This window comes from Chanos chanos, chromosome 8, assembly GCF_902362185.1.
Source record: "Chanos chanos chromosome 8, fChaCha1.1, whole genome shotgun sequence".
Classification (NCBI taxonomy): domain Eukaryota; kingdom Metazoa; phylum Chordata; class Actinopteri; order Gonorynchiformes; family Chanidae; genus Chanos; species Chanos chanos.
Genome location: NC_044502.1, coordinates 45,115,121 through 45,132,100, shown reverse-complemented (window position 1 = coordinate 45,132,100; position 16,980 = coordinate 45,115,121). Strand labels below are relative to the sequence as shown.

Here is a 16,980-nt window from a genome sequence, read left to right as displayed (position 1 = left end):
AATTTCTCAGCGTCCTTATAACCCACAATGGACTATTGTGTTACGTTCATGTTGCCAGGCACCTTTCTCAAGGCTCGACAGACGGGGGGGAGGGGGGGGAGGTGTCTCGAACTGATCCTGTACCTTATCCACTCACAAAAGGAGGGAGATGTGAAGATACAGAATTCCCACTGGATCAGCCAGCAAAACTCCGACAGTGACTGGTTTTCCTTACAGCAGCCTCTGGGCTGGGCAGCTCTTCCCCAAACCTTTCAATACCCACCCCTCCTTTTCCAGCTGCCTGACAAACACATTCCCAATTCCCAAATGTGGGAAACAGGTAATGAAAATCCTACTGCTTTGTAATGTGTGGTGTCACAGACCTGTGTAAAAGTAAGATCTCCCTCTGAGAGACTAGGTTAAATAACCTGTGTGAGCCAACAGACTTTGTTGCCAATTCAGTGATGTGTTAAAACTGCCATGAGCTTAGCTTGGTAAAACAGAGAGAAGAAACCAATTGTTTGAGCTACTCTGGAAATCAATAAAAAAAGCAAACCATCACACCCTTGTCAGGAGTTTCTGTCTCTGTGTATGACAGCAGCACACTGGGACATTTCACCTGCCTGCATTTTTGTGAAGACAATCTAAATATGCAAAGGGCCAAAATCAACTCCATCACAAATACACTTACGTACCGTCTCGTAATGACCGCAGTTATGCAACCTCTCCTATTATTCCTCAAAGGGCATTTAAACATGTCCTCATCTTATAAGCATTAAATATATCCAAGTTGTCATAAGCTGGTAAAACAAACTTTAAATAACTACGCAAATATAAAGAGAGTTCGCTTAGGTACAAAGTTAACCTTAGTGATATGCACTAAACTGACAGAAGCCGTCTGGAGATTGTATGAATATAAAGGTTCTTTTGAATTCCAGAAGTCTTTGAAAAATAACTCGTGATGTCATAGCCTAGAATTTTTTTTTTTTTTTCCCACATAGCGTTAAAAGTGAACTGCAAAAAGTTTGTGTTCAAATCTTCTGCAGCACACTGACATCTTGTGGCAGACACTGGTACTGCACCGCCAATGTCTGCCATTCGGTTGTCCTGCAACATGCAATGGCAAGGAAACGTCACAGAGCTAAATAAATAAATAAATATTACAGCATCCCCGTTTTCCCTGTTCCCAACAAACCAGTCAAACAATGTTTTCTTTTTTTTTTTTATGGATTTAATCTTTGCTTTATAGGATAACCAAAACAGAGCTCTATGTTTAGAATCTACATTGTCACAAAATACAAGTTACCATACAAAAATCTACAAAATGCAACAATTACAAACATTTTTGTTCGACAAGTAACAATCGTACAGTATAAATTTATACAATACTGTTGTCTTTTTTTTTTTTTTGTCCTTTTGTATTTTTGGCACTTGACCACGTGATACAATTTGTGTGATAGAGAAATGTTTATGTCTGATGTTAAAAAATAAAATAGAAGCATACATGTTGGAATATCATTGCAGTAGTTGTGATCTGTTATTTTCAACACGTCTTTTTTTTTTTTTTAATCTTTACAAAACAGCAGTTCTAGTCAAAAAAAAACAAAAAACAAAAAACAAAACAAAACAAAAAAAAGAAAACAAAAAAGAAACGAAAAAGAAAAAAAAAAAAAAATCAAAACATTCAAATTTGTCCAATTAAACAGTAGAGTGGTACTGACATCACTGATGAATCTGAACTGCGGTGCCGTTTGACACAGATTGACACAGTGGTCAATCATCTGCACGCAAACCATGGACAGCAGAGGCGGCGTGTGAACCGAAAGGACTTCTGGGTAAACAGGCGCTATATATATATATATATCTATATATTTCTTTTTAAACAACAGGGTTTCAATTCAACACTAACAGTCACATTGCAGTAGTAGCTCCATTAAAAAAAGCAACAGGGCAATATAAAATCATTCACTTAAAAAAAACCAAGTTTTTGTGTGTGTGTGTGTGTGTGTGTGTGTGTGTGTGTGTATGTGTGCGCACGTGCGTGTGTGTGGCAGTTAACTGGTATGACAGTGCTTTCATGCTGTGTGTAAACTGGTCTGTAGAAGATCCATACAGACTCTCAAACCTTCCTCGCCTCAGTATCAGTAAAGCTTTCCATATTTTTATTGTAAACATTTAAGCTTTGGCAGTCTGCATCCCTATCCTGCCTTGTCCCCCCCCCCCCCCCCCCCCCCCCACCACCTCCCCTCCCAGTCAAGGTTGCAGTTTATTGAGAGATGTCCTTTGCAACCAAAAAGTGTTGCCACACACACACACACGCACATGCATGCGCGCACACACACACGTGCGCACACACACCATCCAGCCAACTCAAAACCACAGACAGACATGCATACTTAATACACAGATGTTGTGTCTTCCACAAACACACAGTTCAAACCTGGATTTACATGCGCCGTTTGAAAAACACGTCAGAGAGAAAGATGGCGTCTGGAGACAATACCGAATTCGCATGCACGTCGAGCTCCGGCGGCGAAAAGAACCGTCAGTACGATTTTCCTCTGATTCCGCTTAGCTTTTTCCTTGACTTGTCATAAAACGTTAAGGTCACTGAGTGAGAGTTATATAGAAGGGAAAGGGGCTTCAATGTCTCTTCACTCTGTTTCCTGCAGATAAACTAAACTAAAAACTCCAATCAAAATTCGACACTTGGTTTAAAAGCACGCTGTTGATGTCAGTCACAACTATTGTTCTGACAAACATGTCTGGTCTCCTACGTCCACGGAGGGGAGGGGCGTCGTCATGCTGTGATATTCAGATGTGGGCGGAGCTGGGCTGGGGGCTGGGGACTGGGAACCATTGAGCGAGTGGAGAGAAAACCAGTGACGGCTCTGAGGATCCAACCCAACTGAGTGACCTTGTGTGCATAGGCAAAGAGATGGTCTGAAATTTCCACAAGTCTAAACAACCCAGCACTTATCCGGAAAAAAAAATAAATCAAAGATAAACATTGTCACATTTTAAAAGAGCTAAAAAAAAAATCTACTTTTACATGGTAGCATTACCATTTCACAACTTGGAAAGAATGTATTTTGTGATTGTGTGTGAGTGTGTGTTTGTGCACATGTGTGTAAGTATGTATGTATATGTGTGTGTGTGTGTGTGTGAGTGGAGAAGGAAGAACAGGCAGAGTTCATGGCTTAAGGCTGTCATGATGTGAGACACATTATCACAATATCAGAGTTTCTTGGTGAGCTGGAGCTTTGAGCTAAAAGGTGGCGTGTGTGTGTGTGTGTGAGTGTGTGTGTGTGTGTGTGTACATCTCCTGTGTATCTTGTCCAAATACAGTCCAGAATCACATAGTTTGAAATGTTTAGGTCACTAACGAAACGGGGTCAATATAAGGTAGCACTGAGTCCAGGTCAGGTAATTAGAATAGCCAAACATTCACACCACGATTCCTGTTTTTAAGAGCAGAATCTGTGCCATGGGAAACCTCTTATTCAACAATCAAATTACAGTTACTAAAACAATCTCTTCCTTCTTCACGACACGACATGTGTCAAGTTTAGTTCTTCAATAGCGCAGTAAATGCTGCTAACTTTAAGACTGGCACGTGCAGCGGTACACTGTGTGTAGAGAACCTCTTTCTCTGTCTCGTCTGACACACTGCTGGGCCGCAGCTTCGGCCCTGTGGGAAGTGCTTGAATTTCCATCCTTCACTTTTCTGTCAACCCCCCCCCCCCCTTTTTAAAAACCAATAGTGCGCACACAGCCAATAGCTGTGTGTGTGTGTGTGTGTGTGTGTGTGTGTGTGTGTGTGTGTGTGTGCGTGTGTGTGTATGTGTGTATGTTCATATGTGTGTGTGTGTGTGTGTGTGCGTGTGCGCGCGTGTGTGTCTGAGTGCTTCTAGTCTGATATAAAACAGACACAAACAAACACACACACATACACACGGTTTGGCCACGAATCATTTTGAAGAGAGAGAGGTACTGTCTGTTTAAAAAAAAAAAAAAAGAATTAAAACATAAATAAATAAAATGAAAGGGTGAAGTAGAAGGTGAGCCGTGGGGGGGAGGGGGTGGGGTGGGGGGTGTTCAGAACTGTCCCGCGCTGCTGGGGTCACATTGGAGCAGACGGACGATGGAGGGGTCACTCTTTGCCCCCTTAATAAACTCCTCAAGAGACAGTTTACCTGAGAAATCAGACACATGGACACAGTTAGGACTTTCTCATCAGCATTCACGCTACAGTAAAGCTGCACAAAGAACGATCTCTTCTGAAAACGGTGCCGGTTTCTCTGACGTTGGTTCTGACTTTGGCTGAAGTCGGCCTTCTAAATTCTGTTTTCCACGATGCCAGCTCTCTGCATTTTTAATCCTGTCAATCGACGCCCCACGTGATTCACCTCAAAGTATGAAATTATCGGAGCATGCCGCAACTAGGCTGTGTCAGAGAGGGATCAAAGCCATACTGCAGGAATGGGAGTATTAAGTATTAAGTAACACAGCAGTTACTTTCAGTCACTCTGGAGACGTCCGCAAAGAGAGAAGAGATCTCTGAGTTCTTGATTTGACCTGCGGATGGCAGTGTTGAGCTAAAACATTTGGTCAAAGACCTTATTCATCAGCAAACAGGGACAGGAGTAAAAATGCATATGCTTAATCAAACCAGTCACACACATACACACACACACACACACAAAGCAGGCAGTGAATAGGAACATGTGCACAGTAAACACTGAATCACAGGCACATGGACTGACACATACAAACATACAGCTAATCTCTCTCTCTCTCTCTCTCTCTCTTTTACCCTCTCTTGCCCTCTCGTTCCTCCCTCGTGATTCTGATCAGGGGAGCAGAGGGCGAGCAAATCAGTTCACTGGCCACAGATTCAGTCGGCTCCCTCCCTCTCAAACTTTCCATCTCTCTCTATTTTCTTTCTTTCTTTTTTTTTTTTTTCCCCCCCTCTCCGGTCTCTCTTCCCTCAACTCTCTGGCCATCCCTCTCTTCTAGCTTGAGTGGACGCGCGCGCATGCAGTCAGAGTCAATTAACACAGTGCTCAGTCGCGCCCGGCGTCTGACGGCTGTTTACAGAGCAGAGCTGACGGAGAAGCCGGGCGTCTCTTATCGGTAAGTCAGCTCTCACTTAACACCGGGCAGAGGGCAGGAGCGAGCGCGCCTTGGGCACGCGTTCAGCATTACCACGGCAACCTGCACGCGTGTCTCCCTCTTTGTTTTTATGCTTTCTGTTTTTTTTTTTTTTTTAATAGGTTAATAGCTTTAGTATGCTTTTGTTCACATTCTGCACAGTTAGGCTGCAGGCATGTTTTTAAATGCAGTGAGGGGGGAGGAGATTAACAGGCGTGTTTTTAAATGCAGTGAGGGGGGAGGAGAATAACAGGCATGTTTTTAAATGCAGTGAGGGGGGAGGAGATTGACAGGCATGTTTTCAAATGCAGTGAGGGGGGAGGAGATTGACAGGCATGTTTTTAAATGCAGTGAGGGGAGGAGATTAACAGGCATGTTTTTAAATGCAGTGAGGGGAGGAGATTAACAGGCATGTTTTTAAATGCAGTGAGGGGGGAGGCGATTAACAGGCATGTTTTTAAATGCAGCGAGGGGAGGAGATTAACAGGCATGTTTTCAAATGCAGTGAGGGGGGAAGAGATTGACAGGCATGTTTTTAAATGCAGTGAGGGGGGAGGAGATTAACAGGCATGTTTTTAAATGCAGTGAGGGGGGAGGAGATTAACAGGCATGTTTTTAAATGCAGTGAGGGGGGAGGAGATTAACAGGCATGTTTTTAAATGCAGTGAGGGGGGAGGAGATTAACAGGCATGTTTTTAAATGCAGTGAGGGGGGAAGAGATTGACAGGCGTGCTTTTAAATGCAGTGAGGGGAGGAGATTCACAGGCATGTTTTTAAATGCATTGTGGGGAGGAGATTCACAGGCATGTTTTTAAATGCAGTGAGGGGGGAGGAGATTAACAGGCATGTTTTTAAATGGAGTGAGGGGAGGCGATTAACAGGCATGTTTTTAAATGCAGTGAGGGGGAGGAGATTAACAGGCATGTTTTTAAATGCAGTGAGGGGGAGGAGATTAACAGGCATGTTTTTAAATGCAGTGAGGGGAGGAGATTAACAGGCATGTTTTTAAATGCAGTGAGGGGGGAGGAGATTAACAGGCATGTTTTTAAATGCAGAGAGGGGAGGAGATTAACAGGCATGTTTTTAAATGCAGTGAGGGGAGGAGATTAACAGGCATGTTTTTAAATGCAGAGAGGGGAGGAGATTAACAGGCATGTTTTTAAATGCAGTGAGGGGGGAGGAGATTAACAGGCATGTTTTTAAATGCAGAGAGGGGAGGCGATTAACAGGCATGTTTTTAAATGCAGAGAGAGGAGGAGATTAACAGGCATGTTTTTAAATGCAGTGAGGGGAGGAGATTAACAGGCATGTTTTTTTTTCTTTTCTTTCTCTTTAATTTTTTTGTTTTTTACCATCACGGTTGGTGTCCATCTGTCTGAATATCTTCTCTGTCCTTTTCTCTGGGGTGGACTCATCTTCCGGCATTTTCATCACAGACGACACCATCTTGTAGATTGCCTGTCCAAAATGAAATAAAATGCACACAAAAGAGAGAGTGGGTTTTTGAGTAATTCAAGATTTTATTGCTTAGGCTAGAAAACTGGACTGCATTACAGAAAGCCAGCAAAAACCATCAGGACGCAACGTGACTTTTGGACTCTCTCAGCATTCAAGCTCCCTGATGCCGTTTAAAATAATAATAATAATAAAAAAAAACAAAACAGAGTAAGTTAAAAAAAAAGTACTCAAAAGGGGGCTTATCAGAGAAGCCAAAATAAGTAAATAAAATAGAGTTCTGAAGTTTCCAAAAAGCAATGCCCAAAACACACACAGAGAAAAAGATAAAAAAGAAACAAAAAAAAGGCACAGTGGACCACCACCCTTGCTCGTTGTCATGACGATGTGCCGAATCAGAAAACATTCTGATCCTGTGATCTATCAGTGGGATAGAGGATGAATGAGTGAGTGTGAGGAGACATGAGGCAAAATTACCCCCCGTCTGACAGCTACGAAGAGCCTCACAAGTACTACACTATTACACTCAGTCTCATTCACAAGTACCACACGATTAAACCCAGTCTGACTCACAAGTACCACACGAATAAACCCAGTCTAACTCACAAGTACAACGCTATTATAGTCATTCTAATTCAATAAAGAACAAAAGTGCACAGGTTTCTGCTGTGGTGCACATGCACATGCACATGCACATGTGTGGTGCGACAGAGAGAGAGAGAGAGAGAGAAAGAGAGAGAGAGAGACAGAGACAGACAGAGAGAGAGAGACAGAGACAGACAGAGAGAGAGAGAAAGAGAGAGAGAGAGAGAGAGAGAGAGAGAGAGAGAGAAAGAGATGTTCAAACAATCGGTCCACTGAAGTGGAGGAGAGTAAGAAGCGGTAAAGATGAAAACTCCTCACACCTAAATTCATATGTTTTATTCACAACTCGCTTCTCCCCACCCACCCACACAACCCTCCACAGGCCGAATACGCCGTGATGCCGTGACGCCGGTGGGCGAGATCTGAATCGTGACGTGGGTTTCCACTGAACGGTCTAGTAAGAGACGCTCTTCAGCAAGACCGAGGTGAGGGTCGTTACGCTGAGAGGGGGGAAAAAAAAAAAAAAAAAGACGCGTTGAGGAAAGATGAGGAGCGCACGCGCGTTAGTGGCGGCCTCTCCTCGCCGCCCGTCTATCACGACTTTACAGACCGTGAATAAGGGATTTCACACGGTCCCCTGAGAGCATCTGCAGCAGACACGGCTCCTTTGTAGAGTGTGACTGAGACGGGCGATGCCAGCTGGGCACTGCCACCACCGAAGAAGAAGAAGAAGATGAAGAAGAAGAAGCAGCATTAAGCTTTTCACTTCCGAGCGAGCCGCTTGCTGTTTCCTGTTTCCTGGGTCTGTGTTTAACCGATACCGAGCTGATATTTCTCACAGAGGGAAAAAAAAAAAACAAAAAAAACCCCCCACCCATTCTCTGCTTCAGAGCCTGTTTCCAGACGGTCAAACACACTGACGACTAAGACACACTCTTGTCTCTGGGTTAGAAGAAGAACAATATGTTTAACAGGGTGGAATGTGTAGAGAAAGGGGGCATTGTAAGGGTGCGTGTTTGGGAGCATAGATGTGTGTGTGTGTGTGTGTGTGCGCGCGTGTGGAGTTGGACAGAGAAATCATCTTTAGATATTGCAGCATAGCTCATGTATTCTGCCATTATACAAGTGCAGTGAGGCCTATTAGAGAACAGAACTGACGTTTACGCATATAAACACACGGAGGGGGAGACTTTCTGTCTTTCTTTCTTTTTTTTCTTTCTTTGAAATAATAAGTGTTCTGACACGCACACAGACAATGTCTGTCGGGATAAATTACTTCTGTTCAACACCCAGGGAAGAAAAAAAAAAACAAAACAAAACTGGATGCATTGAAAAAAAATCACATCTACTTGCACTACTAAAGAATACAAATTCACCAGTTTAGGGCCCAGTAAACACAGGTGGTCTGTCAGGGAGGAGATGAGAACGCATATCAAACTGACATTCACACTTATGTCAGTCCTTTACACCAATGAATAAGCTGTCGTTAGTAAGTCTGACTAAACTTTAACATCACATTCAACCACATTCACAGAGGCATGATTAAAACCAAAACCAAAAACTGACCAGTGCTGGAACCGACATGAATCTAGTGTCATCACACGAGTAAGAGAAGAAAATGTCTGAGAACATGTTTCCAAATTTCACTAGAAATCCTACGCTTTCAAAACTAAGAGTAGTCATTACTGTAATTCCTCTTCAAAATGACTGGTATGACTCACGGAGGAGCAGAAGAGTGAAGTTCTGACCAGTGACATGACTTACTCGCGTAGAGAGACGGTACATTAGTAAAGCCATTACCGCTCGGGACACGAGGACTTGGGGGCACAAAGAACGAATGAGGCAACAAAAAAACTAAAACAGAGAATAACAGAAGACCTGCGTTTCAACCGCTCAACTAAATAAAACCAAAGCAGGTGTGAAATGCCCCTGTGCCAGTCTGTGGCATAGAGCCAAGCGTTTGGGGAACAATATGATAAAAAAAAAAAACTATTTGTTTCTTAAGGTTTTTAAAAGTATTTAAACATCAAAAGTGAAATGCTTAAGAGTACACGGGTTTAAATGCAAAGTGTTAGTTCTGTTTTATTTCCGAAGACTTTAAACCAGGACGAGCCTTTCCTCGAGTTCGCTCCTGCTCATCACACAAGTTTAAAGAGAAGAGTTGTGCTGTCTCGCCCCCCTTACGAGACCTCTTCTGCTCTGTTGACATTCATATGCCCTAAATCAATATAAATAACTCAAGCTCCCCTAGGGTGATAGGCTAGCAACATCTGGGTCCCGCCCACCAGTTCCACTGAACCAACCCCCCCCCCCCAACGAACCCCCCCACACACCCCACACCCCGCCTTCTCATCAAACCAGACTTCGTCTTGAACTGGGTCCCGACATCTTAACGACCACTTGTTACTAAAATTGTGCACGCATGGAGGGAGGAATGGGGCGAAAACAGAACCAGGCCAAACTCATCCAAAACCCAAAATTAAATATCTAACGAGAAAACTCGTTCATTTCAGGAGAGAAGCACAGCCTTGTCGTACTTCTCTCTCTCTCAGGGCTGAGTTCACGGAGCCAGACACAGAGGTGTGTGTGTTTCTTTTAAACTCACACTGACCAAGTGCTCTCGCAAAACTCACAAAACTGACCTAAATAACCTCCAAAGCGCTCCGGTCCTCCGGTGAAAGACATACGAGTTTGTCGAATGGTTAAATCGCGCCAGAGGATACAGAGTGATAGAGTTTGCTGACAATGTCGGGCTAATCAAAGTTAATTAAGCAAAACTGTCAGTCACAACACAGGGAGTGTTAGTAGCCCTGACCCATCTGGACTGTGAGTGTGTCAATGTGTCTGGTTCAGAGGGTCCGTTTCACGATCAGGATTCAAGATGTTTAGTCTAAATGTTGCCTCTTTTTTGGTCTGAAATTTAACTGAGGAATGTGCTGCTTGTTTTATGATAAGGTTTTTTTTTTTTTTTAAGCAGATCTGATAAAAGACTCCCATAATGAAACATGTGTGCTATTATGTGGAAAAAAAAAGAAAAAGAAAAAAGAAAAAATGAACCATGGATTGAAGGCATCGCTTCAAGCAACGTTCAAAAATAGTGCTCCGTGCGTCAGCAGAGTTGGCTGTGTTTCCTGAAAACTGAAATTCTTGAATATGGTTTTGGTTTCTTCTCTCAATTTAGTATGTGGCTTGCCCTTTTCCCTAAAAAAAAAAAAAAAAAGAAGGCTACAACTCAGTAGGGGATCAGACAGCTCAGAGAGCCCTGTGTAAGAAGAACCTGCTTCTAGTTTGAGGGTGACTGAACCGAAGCAAACCGCAGCAGCTGAGACACTGGGATGTTTCAGTCAAGTGTGTCAATGCCTTTGCCTACAGGCCACTGCAGCGCTGCTGCTGCTGCCGTTACAAACACTCACACGCTGCTTCCACGCTTCCTCTGACTGCTCTGGGAGGTCCGCGGCTCTGCACGTTTTACATCTCTCTCTCTCTCTCTCTCTCTCTCTCTCTCTCACCCTTTGCACCAGCTCATTAGAACCTGGACAAAGAGCTGGTGAGTTTGAATCAGGGGCGTTATGGCATGGGGAAGATCTAAAATACGCGGTGCTTTTGAACCCTCGGGTGCAGGATTAGAAACCACTGCTCTAATACAAATTTTCATTCACTCAAAACAAAATAAATAAATAAATAAATAAATTTAAAAAAGAACATATTTGGCCCGTTGCTAAGCAGCCAGCATGCAATGGGAGGAGCTTGGAGACCTGTTCCTTAATAGGAGGAGTCTGTAGAACTAGCTATTTGGTGTTTACTAGAAAAGAGGGAGAAATAATCGGGAATGTCGGAAAGGCGCATACCTGTACGATCTCCAGCATCTCGGCCTTGCTGATGTATCCGTTCCCGTCCAGGTCGTACATACTGAACGCCCACTTGAGCTTCTGCTCTAACTTCCCCCGCGACGTGACGCTGAGGGCGATGATGAACTCCCGAAAGTCTATCGTCCCGTCGCCGTTGGCGTCGAACGTGCGAAACACGTGCTCGGCGAACTTGGAGGCGTCCCCGTAAGGGAAGAAGTTTCCGTAGATCTTCTTGAACTCCTCCATGGAGAGGTTTCCGCTGGGGCAGTCTCGCAGGAAGCCTTTGTACCACTCCTGGATCTCGTGCTCGGTGAAGTCGGTGCTCTCCAGCAGGTCCTGCATCACCTCCGGCCGTAGCTTACTGTTCTGCTTCCCCATGGCTTAAGTGTCACACAACAGCTATAAAGATAAAGGCAAAGGAGAGAGAGAGAGAAAAATGAAAGAAAGAAAGAAAGAAAGAAAGAAAGAATTACTATATTGGTACACATCGAATTTTTTTTTTTTTTAACGAGACCGTAAAGAATTATCTTTCTAGGTCGCTAATTTCGCCCAAGAGCTGGATTCAGATAAACTCTAATTATAAACCATCGACCAACCAGTTTGGTTGATTGAGCACAAGGATCATTTGTTTATTACAAACCTGAACTTATTGTTTTGATTATCGATTGTTGTTGAACATAAGCTGTCTTTTCACACGCTACTCAACGACAGCGGTGTTTCAAACGTCCAGTCATGTGATCCTCTCTGACCCACACAGTAACGTTCCAACCCAGTGGACTTCAACCCCAGTGCTGGGGACCCAAAGGACAGTGCATTTTTGCAGCACCGTTAAACCTGATTTAATTTCTCTGCAATTAATTCAATGACTGAGCCCATGACTTCTTGGCATTAGTCAGAATGGATTGTCTGATGGATAAGTTCACTCGAGCTGAGACAGCCACTGTCCCAGCCTCTCACAAACACATCTAATTTAAGAAACCAAAGCTTTGACCGTTAGCCGATTACTTGACCCGAGGTCCGTTGGTACTGGGTTACAGAGTTTTGTGGGGTGCACACTCCCGAGGGCCAGTGTGCTTCAAAAGGTCCAAATAAGCACTCCCCAGAACTTAAGAGAGTTCTGAGTCCCCACACCGAATAAACCCATGTCAAGATAGAACTTCCGCTTGGTCAGAATACAGTCCACCGTAAAGCATTTTTTCCAGTGCAGACACATTAATACTTGCTTCCCTAAACACAGACTGCATGGATAAGAAGTGGACCAGGGGCAGTGACACTCTATGTTTCTGAGGTTAACGATGAAGGCCCAGAATGAAGCCAAGCTTATCTGCAGTAACGTCTGAGCCTACGTAAGACTTCATGGAGGGCGTATTATTTTAAGAAATGATAACACCCGGGATTTGAGGCGACCTATTTCTGATCTATATTTTGTTTGCTTGCCTTTAAAGCTCTTGGCCGAAATGAAAATAATCCGAACAAATGAAACTGCATGCCAGAACATGAAACCTGCCCTTGTGCTTTCTAGTTCCAGAAACAGTTTCCCATAGAGCATTTCCACACAATGATAAAAACAATAATAATACAAACTCGAGTTATTGCACAACGTGATGTTTAGACCTTTACTGCTCTCAAAACTTTCCCCGGCGGTGATCTTTCAGAAATGTTTGGATGGAAGGAGAGGACAAAATTGAGACAGAAAGCAAGAAAGAAAAAAAAAAAAAAAAGAAAACGAAGACAAGCAAAGGCAAAGAGTAATTCAACCATCCAAAGAACAGAACATCTAGTGTCTTTTGCTTCAGCCAAATGCTGCTCGTCCTCCACGGACGGAAAGGCTGTTGAGTATCAGCTGCAGCGTGACATTTTTATACGTCTGCAAACAGGAAGTGACTCTCCCCTCCCTCTCTCAGCGGGGTCACGGCACTTTGTTCTAATCAGACAAGGCAAATGCCTGAGAAGAGGTCAGCTCTCAGGAATGGGCAAAAAGCATGAAGCATTAGCCTACTGCTTTCCCTGCCCCGCTGTGTGACGTTTTTAAGGCAAATAGTTCAATGGAAACTCATCTGGCGTAACGGTTACACCTTTGGTCTCAGCTGTGGCAGCTGATATTCTCCTCATGTCACACGGTGTAACCCTTATGAAACCACGAGCCTGAGATCAGTGAAAATCAAAGTGACAATTCCTAACCGAACGAGCTTTTGAACCGGAGAACATTGTGAAAACCCCAAACGCTGAAGCACAGGAGAAAACACAGGGGTTTGAAGACGGTGACGGCTCGAACGTCGTTTATCTGGAGTGCCGCTCTCGAGACCCGAGCCTCGTCTCCATGAATCGGCCGCGTGAACTGCGTCTTGTCTTCTCATCCATTTTTGGTTACGCACAGAAATCAGACAGGCACAAAATTAGACAACAGCAATCAAAGGCGATTACACAGTGGAACGGTGGACGTCACGCTGGCCAATAAAAACTTCCAAGAAGAATGTAAGCCAACTTGGAAGTGTCTCTTAACTCAAGCGCGCTTTTATTTTTTTGGCTACAGCGGACCATTAATACACAGGGTGAGAAGTTCGCCAAAACAAAGTGAACACCGTGAGCCCTGATCTAGTTTCCACTTACCTTCATTCATCTCACACAGGCATTGGCAGAAGCTCATTTTCAGCACGACACGCCAATTTGAACAACAGAAGTTTTAAAGACGTTTTAAGGAGCTCCGGATGAGACAAACAGACATCAGCTGACACCGCCACAAACTGGGAAATGTTATTGTTTCATAGGCAAACATTCATTACCACAGATGGGTTTCTATAACTGTGGATAATTTCCCTTGCACGCTAAAATGGGACTCTCTTGTGTGAAGCCTCTCGCGATTGGTCTATAGTGATGTTAATGGGGGTGGGGGTGGGGGTATATTCGTCAGATGGGCCAGACAGAAACATGAAAGAGGGCTGGGGACCATTGTCTGAAATCCTCTATGTATAAAAAAAAAAAAAAGAAAGGAAAGAAAGAAAAAAGTCTGACCCCTCCCCCCTTCTCCCGAACACTGTCAGCCTCCTCTCAAGCTTAAAAAAAAAAAACGGTTAGAACACCAGTGTGAACTGTTGAGCAGTTGCCATGGAAATCTCCTCCAAAGACTTTGCCGGCCATTCAGGAGTCATTAGGATGACTTGGGGGGGAATTCATGTACACCCTCCTGTCATTTCTGAACACAAGTCAGGAATAGTTTTGGGGGGGGGGGGGGGGCCTCACAGTATAAGCTCACAGTATTGTACAAGCCGACAGCACCTGACAGAGCGACGCGATAGCTTTCAAGGACGACGCCACAAATCCAAATATCTGTCAGGGTCTGTAAGAAATTCACTCTATTCTGTTAAAAGAAGAATCTGAAATTAAAGGTCAGTAACTGAAACGTCATTTTAGAAGACCTGGTGCTCAGCTGCCACACTCCTTTACAGCCATCACTGTCTGCACATTACAGACAACAGCCGGTCTGGTTTAAAAAAGAAAAAAAGAAAAAAGAGGAATAAACACAACTGTAACTGAGAAGAGGGCTCAGTTCTGGGTTTGGATTCTGTCCATGAACATACATCTAAAAAAAAACCCAGGGTATTAATTTAGGATTCTCAAAGCTAAGTGCCGTATTGGTCGACTACATTCACGTTGGCTAAGTGCAGCTGTGAGAGATAGTGCAGGGCAGAGACAGAGACATCGAGATCCTTATTCATCTCTAAGCTCTTCAGTGGGAACTTGCATATTTCTGCCACGTGCACTCAAAAAAAAAAAAGTCGAAACCTTGTGGAAATTAGGAGAACGAGACAATATTTTATGCACAAAGAGCCACTTGTAAATCCATGTATTTCTCAGTGTAATAACAGGTTTATGCACTGCAACCGGGGCCCATTACTTATTCCTCAGGGTTAACTTTCTACATGGATCATTCTTCATAAACTCCTCCTCACACCCCACACAGACGTATGGAGTCCACTCATCCAGAGTTACTCAGTCTGCTTTGGTTTATATCTCAAACCAATGCATGGACCATCACGGTCGAGCAAAAAAACAAAATTTAGCTGACGCTGTTCTTCCTCTTCAGAGTTATACATCTGTTCTTCCACTGCTCCAAATAAAACATGATGATAAGGATGAGCGTGCTAACGCAGCTCCTGCCAAACGTGCACTGACGATTATCCCTCTTCCAGAACCATGCAAGTCTCCTCCTCTGGCTACGGTGGCCAAAATAACATACGGCAGGGCCAGCCCAGAGTTTATGTACACAACTGTAAGTAGGATGGAACCTTAGCTGCTTAATGGACTCATGAAACATACCTGTCGGTAGGCACATGCTATCAATAGGCCTGTATTTTGCATTCTTCATTGGGTCAGGTGTTTCCTTTATTTTGGCAGTCTTTTTCACAGAGCGATTGACAGTGAGGCCTGTGTTTTACAGTTGAAAGCGTTATGTCTGACAGCCGCATGGTAAGCATCGGCACTTGTTATTTCTCGAACCCTTTGGTTTAAACGAGGAGACAAAGAACAAGAGATTAATTCTTTTCTTTTCTTTTTTATTTTCTCCCCACGAAGCAATGCTCTCTTAATGTGTAATAATGACTCTCTGTGACCTTTCACCACGTTGCTATGGAAACAGACACTCCATGCTGCATTGGTTAGAGCAGAGAAACAATAAATCAATGAGAGACTACTGTTAATCCCCCCCCTTACTCCCCCTCTCCCCCTGTCGGCTGCAGACAGAAGTTCTGCCACCACACAGATCCCATCACGTATGGCTGGATGAAGTAATAATGTCATTAGGGCACTTGGTGAGTTTGAGTTAACAGTCATCAAACATGCAGCATCACACTCAGTTTTAGCTTTTAAAAATAAAAGAACCGGGTGGGGGGGGGGGGGGGGGGGGGGGGGGGGGGGGGGGTAGTGTCGCAGGTGGCAGCCAAAAAGAGAGAGTGAAGGGAGAAAAAAAAAGAAGAAGAAGACAAAAAAAAGGGGGGGATCGATAACGTCATACCCAGGCGGGAATAGAAAACTACGAGGTGAAAAGATCTGCCGCTCTTCATTCACTCTCCATCGGTCAATACGTCCTCCAGATCCGCGTGTGACCGAGCCTCCGAGTCTCAGCATTCAACACTCAACTCCAAAAATATCCAGTCCCGCTGAGATGTCATCCAGTTCGTCCAGAAAAAAAAAAAAAAAAACCCCAATAAAACAAAAAGCGAGACAAGCCGACCTCAGAGAGGAGGCCGAGTGCGCACGGGGTCAGGTCAACGCCTGCTTACTGTGCGTTAGTGTTGCGTGAGTAAGCGCGGTCCAGGTCTTATGATGGTGATATAAACAGGAAACATCTCCTGCCTTGCACCTCTGAGGTCGTGACTCATTTCTCCGGCACCCTGTGTGCAGTATCTTGGGGAGCACCAACTGGACAGAGCATCTTTATGCTGCTTTACCTGTGTCCAGGTAACAATCAACTGCCCCTGTTCTGTCTGCATGTAGGGGGAGCTGACTCAACCAATGGCTCCGATTGTGAAGTGAAGGGTTGTTACACAAACTGATTCATTTTGCTGGCTCAAGTCATTAGGTTCAATCGTGTTTAAAAAACAAAACAAAACAAAAAAAAAAAAACGTAGCATGGAAAAGATGCATCAGCTGTTAAAATAAGTGTCTGAGTGAATCGCTGTGGAAACAAGATTTATCGACACCGGTGCTCTGAAACTGGTTAACTGCCCACCTCCCCTGACAAACAAAAATCCACACCAGCTGTTCTAGTTCAGTATCAAGACAAACGCACAGAGCGAGACTTGATCTGCAGGGTTTGGAAATTCCTCTAGTGGACTGGTTCACCATCCCACGGGTGGGTTGCAGTAAGCACAGCTTAAATGAAATATTTTAGTTTTGCACAGGTCTGCACAACCCTTCCCCATGCAAAACAACTTCCCGTAGCTTTATTGAGGGTTTTTCA

At 44.0% G+C, this 16,980-nt stretch overlaps 1 protein-coding gene across 2 annotated transcripts; it reads right to left on the bottom strand.

Moving 5' to 3' along the window:
* Window positions 1–4,076: 4,076 nt before the first annotated feature.
* On the bottom strand, window positions 4,077–11,405 carry ncalda (neurocalcin delta a). 2 transcript variants are annotated; one of them, XM_030781276.1, is made up of 3 exons: window positions 11,022–11,405; window positions 6,486–6,591; window positions 4,077–4,175 (listed from the first exon to the last, which is right to left on the bottom strand). In XM_030781276.1, the coding sequence occupies exons 1-3, from the start codon at window positions 11,397–11,399 to the stop codon at window positions 4,078–4,080; spliced, it is 582 nt and encodes a 193-aa protein (XP_030637136.1). In that variant the 5' UTR covers window positions 11,400–11,405; the 3' UTR covers window position 4,077. The 2 variants fall into 2 exon arrangements, with proteins under 2 accessions (XP_030637136.1, XP_030637137.1); XM_030781277.1 differs by having other exon boundaries at window positions 6,486–6,593; window positions 11,240–11,405.
* Between the last annotated feature and the right edge of the window lie 5,575 nt (window positions 11,406–16,980).

Excerpts from the sequence above, each read along its gene's own strand:
- ncalda (XM_030781276.1), bottom strand. The coding sequence starts at position 11,399 with ATGGGGAAGCAGAACAGTAAGCTACGGCCGGAGGTGATGCAGGACCTG. Across the intron at positions 6,592-11,021 it reads AGATGCTGGAGATCGTACAG|GCAATCTACAAGATGGTGTC; the intron begins GTATGCGCCTTT and ends CATTTTGGACAG. Across the intron at positions 4,176-6,485 it reads GATGGACACCAACCGTGATG|GTAAACTGTCTCTTGAGGAG; the intron begins GTAAAAAACAAA and ends CTGATTTCTCAG.